The sequence below is a fragment of the Neovison vison genome, chromosome 6 (genome assembly GCF_020171115.1).
Source record: "Neovison vison isolate M4711 chromosome 6, ASM_NN_V1, whole genome shotgun sequence".
NCBI classification, from domain to species: Eukaryota; Metazoa; Chordata; class Mammalia; order Carnivora; family Mustelidae; genus Neogale; species Neogale vison.
Window position 1 is genome coordinate 155,372,155 of NC_058096.1, and position 16,886 is coordinate 155,389,040.

Genomic DNA, 16,886 nt, shown 5'->3' on the forward strand with positions numbered 1-16,886 from the left:
GGAGAGCAAGGCAGCCCCTGAAGCAGGCGTCCCTCCTCAGCTCAGGCTCATCACTGCCATATGGAATAGACGCCCAATGTTACTAAACCATCCAACGTTTTAAAGGAAGTCGGAATTTTATGGGCCATCTCCAAAGTATTACACGTTGTCTAAGAATTTTCTAAAAACACAAGGGGAACCAACCCCGGATGGACCTAATACAGTGGGCCTGTGGCTGCCCGAACCCTGTTGTGTGGCTCATCCACTCACCCCAGCCCGTGAATCTCAGGGCTCACGTGAGTGTCTTTCTTCAGTAGGCATCCCTGGAGAAACGGGGGCGGGCTCAGTCTGCATTTAGCACACAATTCCACCTGTCATGAGATTTTTTCTTCTTGGTCTTAATTTCTGGACATATTTCCGCACATGGGTCTCCACAGCTGACATGCGACCAGCCCCAGCACAGCCACACTGTTCATCCTTGGTTAACAGCCAGTGCCTGCAGACCCCTCCATTAACCCTGTGCCCCGACCACCTGATCCTTCCCTAGAATCCCCAGAAACTCCAGGGTTAACTTCTGGCACGGCAGGGACCTCAGCTGACCTTGCGGGGCCAGAATTCTTTCTCGTACTTCCCTGCCCCAGAATCGCCCCTTTATCCTCCTGGGTCTCTGCGTCTCCCCACAATCACTTTCTTTTTTGAATTAGGTAATAGTCTTGAATCCTTGTTGATTCAAGGATATCATGTCATCAACAGGGATGTGCTGGTAAATGTTTGACACCTAGCTCTCAGAAGTAGTGGGGAGTCCTGATTAGCAGCATTCACAGGCAACCATGGTGGCAATACTCCCACCCCCGGCCAGTTGCAAGCCACCAACACAACTGAATATGGAGTTGACGGGACATGAGCAGCAGCTCACCATTATATAATATTTACTATATAGATGCAAATAACCTAAAAAGTACAGAGAGCAGTAATATATAGTGAAATCATTAGGAATTAATGAGTTCTGAGTATTTATCAGCTTTTTTCTAATATAACTGATTATATTATTACTTGATATCACCTCACTTTTAATAAGCCTGTGTTTCTCAACCAGGTCACACAATTCCTGAAAATTCTGGCATTCGGCTCTTGGAAGCCCACATGAGTAGATTCTAGGACACTACTAGAAGGATAAACACAGAGGCAGAAAAATGGGAGAACAGGGGAAGAATAGGAGAAGAACAAGGACAGGGGCTTGGTGCTCAAAAGACAAGGACGGGAGGGGGAGTCCCCTAGACTGTCCTCAGGAGGGCAACTCCAGGGTCTCAATTCATCCCAAATCCCATTACCTGACACCCCCCCACCCCCACCCCGCTTTCCACCCTCACCTTGCCCAGCCCTGCGTACCTGCAGCAGAAAGTCGAAGAGCGCCAGGCGGGCCCACTCAGTGTGGTGGATGGGCGGGCAGGGGGCCTGGTTCGGCCAGCTACAGCCGTGTGCCAGCAAGGCCTGGTACTGCAGCCAGCCCAAGGACAGAGAATTCTGGTCATCGTCTGGGTCCCCCAGGTGCTGCACATCCGGCGCCCACCAGACGACGGGCCTGGGGCTGCCATCCGTGTATCGGTAAGGCAGCAGGGAGCTGCGGAAGCTCCGGGCCACGGCAGGTAGGCTCCGGCGCAGCCCCAGCACCCGGTCCACGTGGAAGGACAGGACCTCTGGCAGGTCTCCTGGCCTCTTGATCAGGCCACAGAGCCCCTGGGAGCAGAGATGGCTGAGCCCAGAGGACATGTTCGGAAGGGCACCCTCACTGGAGAAGCCGACCTGCAGCACCTGCCCGTGGCCGGGGACCGTGGCTTTGCCTGCCACCTGCCCCTGGGCCAACAGCTGGAGCGCTTGCACATCATGCTCTGTGAGCCATGGGGGAACCTGCCCGCTGGTCCTCAAGCTGCGCCAAAGCTCAGGGGTCTTGGCATCACACCAGAAAGATTCTTGCAGCTCCCCAACAGAGCCAGGCCACCGACGAGCCCCTGTAGCCGGGGTGGGATGCCCTGTTGGTTGCCTACCCATCAAGGCTCTGTTCCTTGCTCCTGGCAGATTCCTGCCTGCCGCTGGGTAGGGCCGTGGGGTTAGTCCAGCAGCCGCTCTCCAAGCCTGTAAAGCTGTCATGCTGTGTCCTGTGACAGGGCCAGCTGGGGTGCCAGTCTCATTCTGGGTCTCTCCGATGGTATCGTCATGCCAGAGGGGACTCAAGTCTTTGGCTCTTGGACCCCTGTCCTCATCGTCCCTCAGGAGCACAAGACGTGAGCTACTGAATCTCATATCTCCTAGAGAGGCCAAAGTCATGTCCCTCCTGACCCCCCCTGGATGCCTGCTATCCCCTCTCAGGAACCTTCTGCTTCTGTCCAATGTCCCTCTGTGGCCTTGCTCTTTAGCACACACCGAGATGGAATTCCTAGGCAAGGGCCAACCCCTCCAGACCTCTAGGTCTCTGGCCTGCTGCCTCCAGCTGGAGCTCAGAGCCTGCCAGCTGTGGGGGCCAGGGGCTCCAGTGACATCCTGGGGCTCCATGGGACCCGCATCTGGGCCAGTGGCCGGATGATGTGGGGGGAAGCGGGTGACAGTCACCACAGACAGAGTCATCAAGAGGCAGAATGCCATCACCAACCGCCTCTTGCCACGCAGCTTTCTCCAGAGCCAAGATGCCTGGGGGACAGGACAGAAGAAGAAAGTTTGAGACCTGGGAAAATGTCAGACCCAATCCACAACACAACAGGGACAGTGAATGCAACAGCTTGGGTGTATGAAGAGGGAAGAGATGGCACAGTACGCTTAATTGCCTTCAAGGGAGGAAAGGCAACCATAGCCAAGTCAGCCTCTGCTTCAAAGCTGAGCTTGCTTTGCCTTCCAGGGTAGCCTTTGCTGATCCTCGCAGTTGGATCCGGGCTTCTCCCACCTCAGAGAAGCCACCATCATGACACCAGTCACCAAGCGCCCTAAGCATCTCTTATTCACACCTGTCCCTCACCCCTCTCTTCATCTCCAGGTGAGACCTTGAGCCCACTCCATAGATCCCTAATAGTTTCCCAGATGTGCTTTTCCCTTTTCCTGGGCACGAGGCTGCCCAGCTGCACATGACCTTGCCCAGCCTCTCTGTGGCCATGTGGCTCAGTCCTTGCCTGGAATCTTGCTCCCATGGAAGTTGGGTGCCCTGGCCTTTCTCAGCACACAGATGTGGTAGCACCAGCTCCTTGTGTGTCAGCAAGGACACACTCTGGGGCCGTGATTGTTAAACATGTTGTTCCTGGACCAGTAGCATCCACATTACCTGGAAACCTGCTGGAAAAGCGAATTCTCAGGCCCCACCCCTCGTCATCTCACTGTGAGGTGCCTAGGCTGCTGGGGCCGACAGGTGGGTCTATGTCCCAAGGTTGGGCTGTCCCAATCCTGAACACCCTGCTTCAGGCAGGGCAGGGTGGGGGCTAGCATGCTGAATAGCAATGGGGGATCAGAGGAAGGCAGGGTTCGGATTTCCTCCCTCTCCAGGCAAGGGCCCAGAGCCACAGGGCAGGGAGACAAAGCCTAGAGGAGATCTTCCTCATCAGTGTGGGCTGGATTCTCACATTCAATCCCACAAACCTGGATTCCATCTGGAATCTCTTTTGCTTGCTGGAGATGCGCTCAAACATTGGTTTTCAACTCGTCCAGAGGGTTCCTTCATGGTCTACGGTGGAGTAAAGGTTTAGGAGAGGACTTTTGTGTGCTCTGTATCTCCCCCTCCCCCGCCACATACGCACAAATGCATACACATATATACACATATAGACACACACATGTATATGTACAAACACGCTCCCACCAGAACAGCTCTGTGTTCTTTCACTAGGTAGGTTTAGCCCATTTATGTTACTTGATATGCTAGACATGTTTAGTCTGTTTGTCATTAAATTTTACTGCATAGTTTTTCTATTTATAATTTGGAATTCTTTCACTCTGTTTTCAGTTACCTTTATTTTGTTTAGTGGTGTATACTTTGCTGCTTGTATGCCCTTAGTTGTCTAGCTCTTTAAACAGTCACTTTGAGGGCGCCTGGGTGGCTCAGTGGGTTAAGCCGCTGCCTTCGGCTCAGGTCATGATCTCAGGGTCCTGGGATCGAGTCCCGCATCGGGCTCTCTGCTCAGCAGGGAGCCTGCTTCCTCCTCTCTCTCTGCCTGCCTCTCTGTCTACTTGTGATCCCTCTCTCTGTCAAATAAATAAATAAAATCTTAAAAAAAAAAATAAAGTATTTCACTTTAAAACAAAACAAAACAGTCACCTTGAATCCCTACAAGAACAATCAAAATTAGCACCTTTCCTCTTCCCCGCCCCCTACCATTCTTCTGCTATTCAATATTAACCACCTGCATTATCATTTTAATGTTTGCCTTTGTATAAGTAAATATGCCTACATTTCTACTATATTTGGGGTCTTTCAATGATATTCTTTGGTTCTCTGCTCTTACTAATGAATAGCGTGTTTATTCTTCCTCCCTAATTCCCCTTCCAAATTGGTATACTTGTATCATTTTTATGTTGCTAGAATATAAAACTTGTACATTCTATCCCTTTTGTCCAATACTCGCATTTGTTCAGGTTTTAGTGAAGTACATTCTTTTCATACTCTTGTCCCTTTTGCCCTAGTTTTTCAATATTTCTGGGTTGACAGAAGCCAAAAATCCATAATTTCCTCAAGAAGTGCTCATGGGAACAAAATTCTCTGAGTTCCTGCCTTCCCAAAACTATTTTTCTGCAGCATTCACACCCGAAGGAAAGTTTGGCTAGAAAGAAAATATTTTGGCCCAGTTTCTCTGAATAGCTTGTGGGTCCTGCTCCACATCCTGCCTGGTTGCTGTAAGAATTCTTTCTTTTTCTTTACATTTTTTTCCAGCTTTGTTGAAGTGCGATTTACAGATAAAACTGCATATATTTGAAGTATAGAATGGGATGATTTGACTGCATATACATTGTGAAATGATCACCACAATCAAGTTTTGAAGCACACCCATCACTTCACCTAGTTGCCTTTGTGGGTGGGTGTTGAAAATGCTCAAGAATGGGATGCCTGGGTGGCGCAGTTGGTTGGACGACTGCCTTCGGCTCAGGGCGTGATCCTGGAGTCCCGGGATCGAGTCCCACATAGGGCTCCCAGCTCCATGGGGAGTCTGCTTCGCTCTCTGACCTTCTCCTCGCTCATGCTCTCTCTCATTGTCTCTCTCTCTCAAATAAATAAATAAAACCTTTAAAAAAAACTTAAACTTTAAAAAAAAAAAGAAAAGAAAATGCTCAAGATTTACTCTCTACAAATTTCAAGTGTACAATACGGTATTAACTACAGTCACCTGCTGTCATTAGATCCTCAGAACTTACTCACCTCATAACATCTCTGTATTCTTTGACAAACGTCTCCCCATTCCCCTTGCCCCCTCCCAGGCCCTGGCAACCACCGTTCTACTCTTTCTTTCTTTCTTTTTTTTTTTTAGATTCCACATACAAATGATTCCATATAGTACCATATAGTATTTCTCCACCTGCTTTATTTCACTTGCCTAATGCCCTCCCAGTTCATCCATGTTGTCACAAACGCAGGATTTCCTTTTCTCTCTCTCTCTCTCTCTCTCTCTCTTTTATGGCCGAATAATACTGTGTTGCGTATGTATACATTTTCTTTACCCATTCATCGATCAGTGGACACGGGTTGTTTCCAAATCCTGGCTATTTTGAATAATGCTGCAATGAGCATAGAAGTAGAGATGTCTCTTCATGGCACTGATTTCATCTTGCCATTTGCAATGACGTGGATGGAACTAGAGGGTATTATGTGGAGCGAAATAAGTCAATCAGAGAAAGACAATTATCATATGATCTTCCTGATATGAGGAAGCAGAGATGCACCGTGGGGGGCTTGGGGGGTTGGAAAAGAATAAATGAAACAAGATGGGACCAGGACGGACACAAACCATAAGAGACTCTTAATCTCACAAAACAAACTGAGGGTTGCTGGGGGGTGGGGGGTAGGGAGATGGGGGGGGATTATGGACACTGGGGAGGATATGTGCTATGGTGAGTGCTGTGAAATGTGTAAAACCTGGAGATTCACAGACCCGTACCCCGGGGGCTAATAATACATTATATGTTAATAAAAATAATTTTAAAAAAAGACACTGATTTCAAGTCCCTCGGATAAATACATCCAAGTGGGATTGATGGAGCATCTGATAGTTCTATCTTGTAGTTTTCTGAGGAACCTCAGTGCACAAGGGTTCCCTCTTCCCCACATCGTGCCAACACTTGTTATCTCTTGTCTTTTTGATAAGAGCCATTCTGACAGGTGTGAGGTGATCTTTTGTTTACTTTGAAGTCCCTGTGTTAACAGAACATATCTCAGTGTTGACTTTCCTAAGTCAGTTTTGCTGGGCATAATATACCTTGTTAGAAAAGGCAGATTTAGATGTTTTATTTCACTGAAGTTTTCTTAGACTAAATATTAAATGTTTTCCACTCCACTATTTTATTTTTATTTTTATTTTTTTAGGCTCTCGAATTACATATGTGTCGGACCTCCTTTGTCTGTCCTGTGTTTATCTTTCATCTTCTCTCTGATCCTAACCATTTTCATTTCCGTTTGTTCATTTTTCTTGTTCCTATATTCTATTTAGCTGATTGTGTTTTCCCCAATATTCATTCATCCTTGTGTACTTTCTAATTTCTACCAAATTCCTATTAATTTCTATTTTCTCCTATTTCTTTCCAGCTCATATTTCACTTCTTCCTGCTATCTTACTGTCTTACCATTTTTTCTTGAGTTCTTGCATTTCTCTTTGTAATGCTTCTTCATAGAGGGCATTTTTCCATTAAGCTTTAAAAATTGATAATGGGAGGTGGGCGGTAGAAAAAAAATTGATAATGAAGCAGTTGCTCAAAATTTTCACCTATTTCAGGGTGACCTTAATCTGTTCATAAACTTTGCTATTCATTGTTCCCTTTTTTTCTCACAGTGTCTCTATATGGAGGTCGAATTCCTTTCATGAGTTGGATGAGTCATTTGAAAGAGGCTCCTATAGCGGAGCCTGAGCTGAATTTGAAATCGTGACCAGAGCACTTCCTGCAAATCTGGCTTGTGAGCAGGTTCTTCATGTATCCTCTCCTCTGCTTCAAAAAAAGGAAAAAGAAATGTGCATTTTGTCTTCCATTCTCTTTGCTGCTTTCAGATGGTTTCCAGGAGACAGTGGCAAGAATGCAGAGTTTATGTTCATAGTAACAGGCCTTAGTGGCACATTTTTAAGAAGAAAGTAATATGCCCTCACAGAATGCAGTGACTGGGCCAGGCCACAGAACAACCAACTTCTTCCAACTTCTGTGGTCCGGAGCCACAGCACCCAAACAGCTCTGGAAGTCCAAGAGTTTGGCTCCCTCTGTACATGTTCACAACATCTAGTCACTAGCCTTGTGGGAATGGAGTGCAGCCCCCAGGTACACTGGCCACTTACCACCCCCAAGAGACCACCCTTCAAGAGTGTCATGGAGCAGGAAGAGAGGTGGCCCACCTATCACAGTGAGATTTCTCGGAGTCACAGAGAGGGGAAGGGATCACTAGGTCAACCAGATGTTCCCTACTTTATGTGATTTCTACCATCTCCCCCACTTCTAAAGTGCTGCTGCCCCTCGGAACAATTTGTTAAACTGTAACCCCTGGAGGATTTTACTAGTTACCAAGCACATTTAGATATGGCCTTAAGAAATACATATACTGGCAACAGGTCTTTGGGGAGAAGGATGATGTACAACCGTGAAGCTGGGCAGCTGGCGATGCCCGGCTCGCTCAGGGTGGAACGCTGCTCCTTCACAGAAGCCAGGCAGCCTGGAACGCCTGGCCTGCCCAGGGCGGAACGCCGCCTGCTTCAGGGAAGCCAGCACCCGGGAACGCCCGGTCAGTTCAGGGTGGAAAGAAAACCGCCTGCTTCCCTTTTCCGTTATCGCTCCTTTCTCTTCCCAGAAGTGCTCGCGTTAGTTAGATGGATCCTTTGAGTGTGCTTGGTTAACTCTAAACTTTATCCTCCTCCTTGCTTGCCTGCAAGACGTGACTAACGTTTGACCTTCATCGGTTCTTCTGTTGGCTATTGTTTCTATCCAATAAAAGTGAGACTGTGGCGTTGCTCGTGGCAGCCGTCCTTTCCGACTGTTGTCCCTGCTCCCAGTCTCTTGCAGCTGACTTGTTTGTGCCTAATTCTTCTCCCATCGCCGACTGGAAGCGGCACTAAAGTGCTCTTCCTGTTTCCAATCTGCTGAAAGGTAGTGCCATCCACCCAGATATCCAAGCCAGAAATCTGGGCCTAATCTCCATTCCAACTTTCCCTCTGGCCCATACATCCAAGACTTGCAAATTTTCCTCCTACATATCTCTGGCATCAGTTCATTTCTCATTGGCCACTCTGTGTCTACCTGGGCTGAGGCACCCCCTTCTTTATTAGGACACCTAATTGGTCTCTTCCTCCACTCCTGCTCCTCTACATTCCACTCTCCACACACTCGATCATATCCCTCAAAGCGTCTTTGGAGAAAGTCTAAATGCCTGAAGTGCTTGAGCCTTGCTCAACTTCTTTAAATTCCTGATCAGCGCCCTCTCTATCTCCACTTCACACATGCTGTTCCCTCTGTCTGGAACATCCCTCTCCCCACAATTCTCATTCTTTAGGTCCTCCCTGGGAAGCCCCTCCATGGGCCAGATGCCCTAGCTATGTGCTCCCTAACACGCTGCTCCTCCCTGAGCACAGCTTTTCACTACTCTACTATATTTGATCATTTAGAGCCTGTTGATCCACACAGGTGGGACTCTGGCTCCCCTGCTGTTATGTCTTGGGACTATCACAGTGCCTGTCACACAGGAAGCTCCGTATGAAATGAGTCCTCAAGATAAGAGGAGTTTTCGAAGAGGGACAAACACCATTCCATGGCCCAGGGCACTGCAAGTCTGCTGGCAAGAAGGGCATGTCTGATTCTGCGGTTCTTCCCTGTTTGGGGCTCCAGGAACTTCCTCTCTATAGAAGATGCTTTTGGTGAACCAATTTGAGGTCCTCTTGTACCCCAACAGATTCCAGCAGCCCCCACAGTGGACAGTCCCCTTGCACACTACCAGCTTTTCACTTTACTTTCTTGCCTGCTCTGCAGGGAGGCACAGGGGAAGTTAATATCCTTGGTGACAACCCTCAGCCCAAAGGGGACAAAAGTCAATGGATAAATGCTCAGTGACGATCCTTCAGAGGGACAATTCTGAGAGACATGGAAATGAGCCTCTTTTCTGTAAAACAGATGATTCTTGTCACCTCATAAGATGTCTTTACCTCTTGTTTCCTGAAGTGAGATTCTAAATTTTGTCCTGATTAGATAGATTTTTAATTTGGTCTTTATTACTACTTAAAAGATAGACAGACAGACAGACAGACACACACACACACACACACTACATGTATTAATAAGCACAGTGAAAACCCCAAATAATGTTAAGAAAATCAAACAGAATGTGAAATTTTTTCCCCTCCCTGGAGGGAACCACAGTCATAATCTGGAAATGCATCTTTGTCAGCCTGTTTCTTTCCTTTGCATTAAGACACGCACGCCTGTCATGAAGTAGTCATTGCCCGTGACTGCCATAATAAACATCCACAGACCTGATGGCTTAAAATAACAGAAATGTGTTCAATATCAGTTTCACTAAGCCAAAATCAAGGTACCAGCTCCCTGCGGAGGATCTAGGGGCAATCTTCCAGCTCTGGTGGCTGCTGGCATTCCTTGACTGGAGGCTCCAATCTGTGGTCACTATGCCTCCTTTTTTTTTTTTTTTTTTTAAACTGTTTAAGTTAGGGTATTTATTTATTTAAAGATTTTTTGAAAGATTTTTTTGTTTATTTGGCAGAGACGTAGTGAGAGAGAGAGTACAAGCAGGAAGAATGGGAGAGGCAGAAGCAGGCTTCCTGCTGAGCAGGGCTCCATCCCAGGACCCTGGGATCACGGCCTGAGCTGAAGGCCCTGGCTTAATGACTGAGCTACCCAGGTGTCTCTATTTTTTAAGATTTTATTTATTTATTTGAGAGAGAGAGAGAGCATGAGTGGTGGGAGGGACAAAGGGAGAAGCAGACTCTCCACTGAGCAGGGAACCTGACTTGGGGCTTGATCCCAGAACCCTGGAATCATGACCTGAGCTGAAGGCAGATGCTTAACCTAATGAGCCACCCAGGTGCCCCAATGCCTATGTGCATCAGAACTCTCTTTGTCTCCCTCTTATAAGAACACGCATGATGGCATTTAGGGCTCACTTGTGGACAATCCAGGAAAGCAGCCCATCTCAAGATCCTTAGATATTCAAAGACCATTTTTTTCCAAATAAGGTAACATCCATAGGTTTCAGGGATTAATACATGGATGTCTTTTGGGGGATTACTTTTTCATCTACTACACATGGTAATTACTTTTAGCATAAAAAAGAGGACCATTCCACAACTTGCTTGTTGGACATAATAAGATGTCCTGAAGCTTTTTCCCTATTTGTCTATATAGAGTTACTTAATTATTGCTTAATAGTTCATAATGTGAATATTCCATAATTTCTTTAACCATTCCTCTACAGGGAGAATTTTTATTACAGCAAACAGTGCTGCACGGAACACACAGAACATGCAGCTCTGGGGGAAAACTGAGCATTTCTGTACAGGCGACACCAGGAGATGAAGTCGTTGGGTCCCACTCCTTACTGATATTAACTTCATCATATCAGTTATTATCTCATTAAATCCTCATGCATACAAGGGAAATAGAAATTATTTCCTTCCTACTTTACAGCTGAGAGAACATAAAGGTCCAGAGTGCTAACAATTGCCCAGGGTCCCACAGCTGGCAAGAATACCAATATTTTGAATTAAAACTATAAAGAGAAATGGCTATAGGAAAAGAAACCTGGTTGGGTTTTTATTTTTCCTTCTAAAAAGAAAAATATGTTTTCATGTTGGATTTTTAATCTGTATTCTCTAACTTTTGGATACCACTAAGGAAAAATAAATCATCTTTTCAAACATGTTTGAAGAAGACAGACTGTTTTGATCCTCTTCTCGGTCTTACTTGGCTTCAGACAACCTGGAGAAAGTTGGCAATTGTGCAGCTGTGCAGAGAGAGAAAGGTTCAAAACAGTCATGGGCAGATGTCCGCAAGATGTCCTTTACTTGGGCCACCCAAGTAAAGCTTTGGGAAAAGAATAGCAGCTTTGATCAAATTGAAAAAACATCCTCTGAAGAGAAATATTCAGCTGAATAACAAAGAGGACATCAGAGAAGGGGAAAGGGGAATGATGCATGATATACTAGAAAGTTGGGATGGGACCCAACAGACCCCATCGCTTCACGTTTGCCAGCTGAACCCGCCCCAGAGCTCCCAGCAAACACACACACATTATCTTTTCTGCCCTGCGTTGAAAGAGGACTGGTGTGACCTTCACTATTTCTCCAGCTGCTCGCTTTCTCCTGCCCTCCTCAACCCCCACATCCACCCTTTCTCCAAGACGCCCTCCTTCCCCTTAATCCTCAAAGAAAATAACCACTGGCCTGGCAGTCACATCCACCCACAGCTGCAGAGGAAGAGGACTGAAAAAGGGGGTAGCTAGAGAAAAAGGGCATTTGAGGAAAACAGAGCTGAGTTCTAGATCAGCTTCTGCTCTTTTGAACTGTGTGACAATGGGCAAGTTACACAACCTCTCTGGCTCATTTCCTCGATCATAAAATGGGGGAGAATGAGGTAATTCCTTCCTCCAAGGATTGCCATAAGAAGCAAATGAGTCAAAATATGGGAAGTGTCTACCACATGGTTTGGTACATTTAAATGAGTAGTGGGATCAATGTTTCTGCCTCCTCTTTTTAAACTACCTTTACCTTTTTGGGATCTGAAAAATCCCCTCCCCCTTCTTGCATTGGGCATATTGTAATATCAGAGTAAAAAAACAGGATATTTGGGAATATAGCTCAAGTTGGAGGCAGAATGAGAAACTCTTTCATCATAGAACTACAAGTGTAAGCTAAGAAAAGGCCACCTTGGCAGTGGGGGAGGTCTTGTCCTACAGAGGTTCCATCCAAAGATATCAAGGACGGTACAGGAAGGAATCACTGGGCCTAGAAGTAAGTTGGAAGGTGAGGAGAGAAAGGGTAGGAGCCAGAAAGGAAATCTGTGCAGGGACTAAAGGAAAAGACCGAGATTTTGACAAGACTGGGGTTTGGGTTCCCTAGCCACCGTGGAAAGGAAAGCCGAGAGTGTTGAAAAGAGCCCAGCCCACCGAGAACCTGGGAACCTGGGCTGGGCTGGGGACAGGAGCCACCACCAAACTCCCTATAACTGCCTCCATAGAGGGTGGGAGACCGCTATTCAACAAGAAGTGAAGGACAGGGTTAGGTGGTATTACTTGTTCACTATTCTTCCTTCTTCCTCGCCTTGCCATGGCTTCACTGAAGACAGAGAATACCTCCCCACCCACTGTCTCTGATCTTAGCCACGTGATGTGCTTCTGCCAATGGAATGTTTGTGGACATCACATAGGCCACATCCTACCAGAGGCTTTGAAGGTGCTTTGTATGGTTTGACTTGCCTCCTTGCATGCTCTTCCTCCACCACCAGAGGCATATGCCCGAGGTGAGGCACCTAGAAGGGACCTGAATCCAATCCCTGGACTGCAGCCAAACCGGCCGCGCCCACTGGGCCCCTCCTACACAGACATTGGTGAATATCATAAGCCATTGAGATTGGGAGGTTGTTTATTATGCAGCATTATTACAGCAGAACTAAATTAATACAGATCCTATGGTGGTTTCTGTTGGGCTTAGTGTGTGCCCTTGGTCAGATAACAGAAAGGCAGTTTAGTAATGAAATACAGTGTCCTTCCCTTGACTAATAAGGGCATAGTGCTGTCATTACAGATGGGCTTAGGCTATGATGAAGATAATAATAGAGGGCTCTGGTCACAAATATATCCCATGAACAAGTTACTTTTATAAACTGGGTAGATGGCATTGAGAGAAATTTCAGTTAAATGGAAACCAGAGAGGTCTTTGAAAAGGACCTTTTTGAAGAATTCCAACACAAACCTGGTGGCCTTTGTACTGAGACAATTTTAGAAACAAGGACACTTGGAGGAAAGGACTCAAATACAGTTTGTATTGTAACAGCCAGCAGGAGACCTTTTTTTCATTTCTAAAGGGTCACAGGGGAAGAAATGCTCATCTATTTCGGGAAAATCCAGCCAGGATTGAATTTTGGGCTCTAGCTCTCCCTTCCCCAGATCGCTTCCCAGAATGCCCTCCTCTGAGATTCCCACTGGCTGCTGAGCAGGAACCAAGTGGCAGAAACAGAGGCATAGCCATCTTTTCTCAATTCCCAAGTTAAATTTTGTCAGAAAGAGATGACAAAACCCTGGACTTCCACTAACGTGCCATGAATAATGGGATAACATGCTGGGCAGGGGAGGTGGAGAGAAGACAGAGGTCACAGGTTCCTCTCCCCATCAAATCAGAGAAAATTATAGAGCATTTGTAAAGTGTTTCTTGGTGGGAGTTCTCTGGGTAGGAGAATGGGCAGAGGGAAGCCATGTGATGTGTGTGTGTGTGTGTGTGTGTGTAACAAAACCTAGGTTTGGCCTTGGTTCTGGAGTCATCACTGAAGATGTCAAAGGCCCTTCCATTCTGTCCCCCGACCTCTGTTCTCTTTTATTTTTATTTTTATTTTTATTTTAAAAAAGATTTTATTTATTTATTTGACAGAGATCACAAGTAGGCAGAAAGGCAGGCAGAGAGAGAGGGAGAAGCAGGCTCCCCACGGAGAGAGAGCCCGATGACCCCAGGACCCTGGGATCATGACCTGAGCAGAGAGCAGAGGCCCAACCACTGAGCCACCCAGGCACCCCCTCTGCTCTCTTTTAAACTGAATAATCCACACTGGCTGATCATGGATTCATTACTACTCAGACTCTCAGGCTGGCAGAGATTTTGAACTCAGAGTTTCTGTTCCATTTTTTAAAGATCAGTTAAATAATTTTCATAACAAAACCATGACTCGCATGAAAGGGAATACATAAGCATATTTTCAGAGGGCTGGATTAAAACCACATGTTAGTCCTGGGAGCAACACTGCATGCTAGACCTGGTCAAGCTCTGCTTTCCTTGGCTGAACCCAGAGTCAGGCTCCAGGCAGGGAAAATTTGTCTAACATATGCCTGGGGGCAAAGGCAACAGGCACAGCCCATTGTAACTTCCAGGCACACAGTGTCCCTCTCCCAGTAAGATCTGTTGGGTCCCAGGAGGCTGGAGCTGTTTGTTCCACTGTGGGCAGAATCCCAGACTGCCTGTCTCCCAAGCCACCACCTAGCCAGGCCCCCTTGCTCAGCTTCATTGGAGAGTTGTGATTTCCTTCCATGTCAGCAACCCCAAGACAAGAAAGGACTTTTGCCCCTGTAATTTCTAACCCAGACAATTTCCAGGGAAAATAAACACACACACACACACACACTAATGAACAATAACTAACACTTATTCAGTGTTCACTATATAAAGTATATATATATATATTATATAAAGTATATACTATATAAAGTGTGTGTATATATATATATGTACTTATACAGTGTACTTAGGACTGTCTGAAGAATTTTACTTCTCTTAACTCATTTAATCTATATGCCAGTCTTATAAGATAGGTATTAGTATTATTATTAAGTTTTACAGGTAAGAGAAACAAAGCACAGAGAATGTAAGGACAGAACAAAGACATGAACCCAGACAGTCTGGCTCCAGGACCCTGGGAAGGGGCTGCCACCTCAAGTCCTTGCTCCAGCCCCGATGGCAAAAGACTGCACTTGGGTCTCAGGGAGAGGCCCTGCCTTCAAAGGAGGCTTACCTCTTTGGGACTGCTCAGTTCATCTGGAAAATGGAGCTTGCATGAGGTCAAGGGTAGGTGGCAGCCTTTTTTGTAACGGGGAAAATTGGGGGAAAATAAAAATGTTTGGGGGCTACATTTATTTTTCTTTCAAAATGAAAATAACTGTTTTCTCTCATATCCTACTTCATTAAATAAAAGAAGAGCAATGAAGAGCAATGAGAGAATCCTGCCATTTGACCCAGTCAAATCTGGGCATATTTGAGAGGTAACTTCAGAAGCAGTTTCTTATGATCTGTTATCCTCAAATTAGGTCTAGGGCTTGATCTCAAAACCAGACAGGTTGCCATGCCTCCTGCTCCTTCCAGAACCAGATGGTACCCACGTTCCTTTTAGCTCAAGCGTTCTTAAGAGAGAAGCCAGGAGGGCGCCTCGGTGGCTCAGTGGGTTAAGCCGCTGCCTTCGGCTCAGGGTCCTGGGATCGAGTCCCGCATCGGGCTCTCTGCTCAGCAGGGAGCCTGCTTCCTCCTCTCTCTCTGCCTGCCTCTCTGCCTACTTGTGATCTCTCTCTGTCAAATAAATAATAAAATCTTTAAAAAAAAAAAAAAAAGAGAGAGAGAGAGAAGCCAGCAATAGACTTGTGGTGAATAAAGCATAAAGTATAAATTTGTTGGGACGTCTGGGTGGCTCAGTTGGTTGAGCAGCTGCCTTCGGCTCAGGTCGTGATCCCGGCGTCCTGGGATCGACTCCCGCATCGGGCTCCTTGCTCGGCAGGGAGCCTGCTTCTCCCTCTGCCTGTGCTTGCTCTCTCGCCCTCTCTCTCTCTGATAAATAAATAAAATCTTAAAAAAAAAAAAAGTATAAACTTGTTGAATCACAATGTTGTACACCTGAAACTAATGTAACACTGTGTGTCAACTACACTTCAAGTAAAAAAATAAAAGACTTTAGCCAGGAAATTGAACACACCTGACTTAAGAGATGGATCCAGCAGATCTCTATTAATAATAGCCACTTTACTTACCAAGCACATAGCATGTGCTAGGCAGGCAGTCTCAAAACCCCACGATGTATGTACTAAGATGACAATTTCTACAACTATAGTTATTCTATAGCATTGAGAGGGATTTAGAAAGGTACCTTACTCAAGGTCACAAAGCTGGTCGGTGGCAGGCAGGATTTGAATTTTTCCCAAAGCCCATGTACTTTTTCACTCTACCACAGAATGATGAAGGAAGCCTTGAGAGACCAAGGTGAGTTTAGGGAGGGGCTAAACATGGCAAAGGGACCATGTGATGTGCTGTTGGACCATAAAGGGTGTTAAATCCAAGAAGCCAGCTTACTCTTGCAAATGGTGGTCTGCACAATGGGTTCTTAAGGAAGGAGAAAAATCCTTCTTGAAAATGAAAATCTCTTTTCATTCCCCTCCCCCCACCCCTTCTTAACCTGCCCAAGTAAATGCTCTCCTTGGCACATCTGAAGGCAAGTATTTTGAAGAGGTAAAAGCACTTACAGCTATTGGCCTTGGGGGATTTATGGCAGAGATGGAGACTGAAGTTCATGGCAGGGGGTAATTTGAAATTCTCCTGAGGCTCAGATTTAATCTCATTTACCCCAAGCAAATGATTCCATGAATGTCTGGCCAGGTTCTGCTGCATTGCTTCCATAGTCTAACTTCAGGGATGTGGTCACCTTGTGATGGGACAGAAACTTCCTGGTTCAACAAATGGCAATAACTAGTGCATGAGATGGGAATGAAGACCTGAGAAGTCTTAAAAAGTGATGATTCTCAGTCTAGGAAGAGAACTGAATCAGGGAGAAGAGCCCCAGAAAATACAAGTTTAAAAAACAATAAGGAGAAGAATGTTAAATCTAGAGACATCCTCAGTGAAGACATGCTAAGTCCTAAAAGCTATCTTGGCAAGCCCAAGAAAAAGGCCACCATCACTCATTCTTCTACCCCCAAACACCTCAAGGCTGCTGAAACTTCT

General features: G+C 46.1%; 1 protein-coding gene across 3 annotated transcripts in view; it reads right to left on the minus strand.

Annotated features, from left to right (window-relative positions):
* GASK1A (golgi associated kinase 1A) overlaps positions 1 to 16,886 on the minus strand; it is a 58,296-nt gene that overhangs the window by 16,711 nt on the left and 24,699 nt on the right. For all 3 annotated transcript variants that reach the window (XM_044252629.1, XM_044252631.1, XM_044252630.1), the window contains exon 2: positions 1,369 to 2,664. In XM_044252629.1, coding sequence (XP_044108564.1) covers positions 1,369 to 2,664 — 1,296 coding nt within the window. The remainder of the gene's footprint in view (positions 1 to 1,368; positions 2,665 to 16,886) is intronic.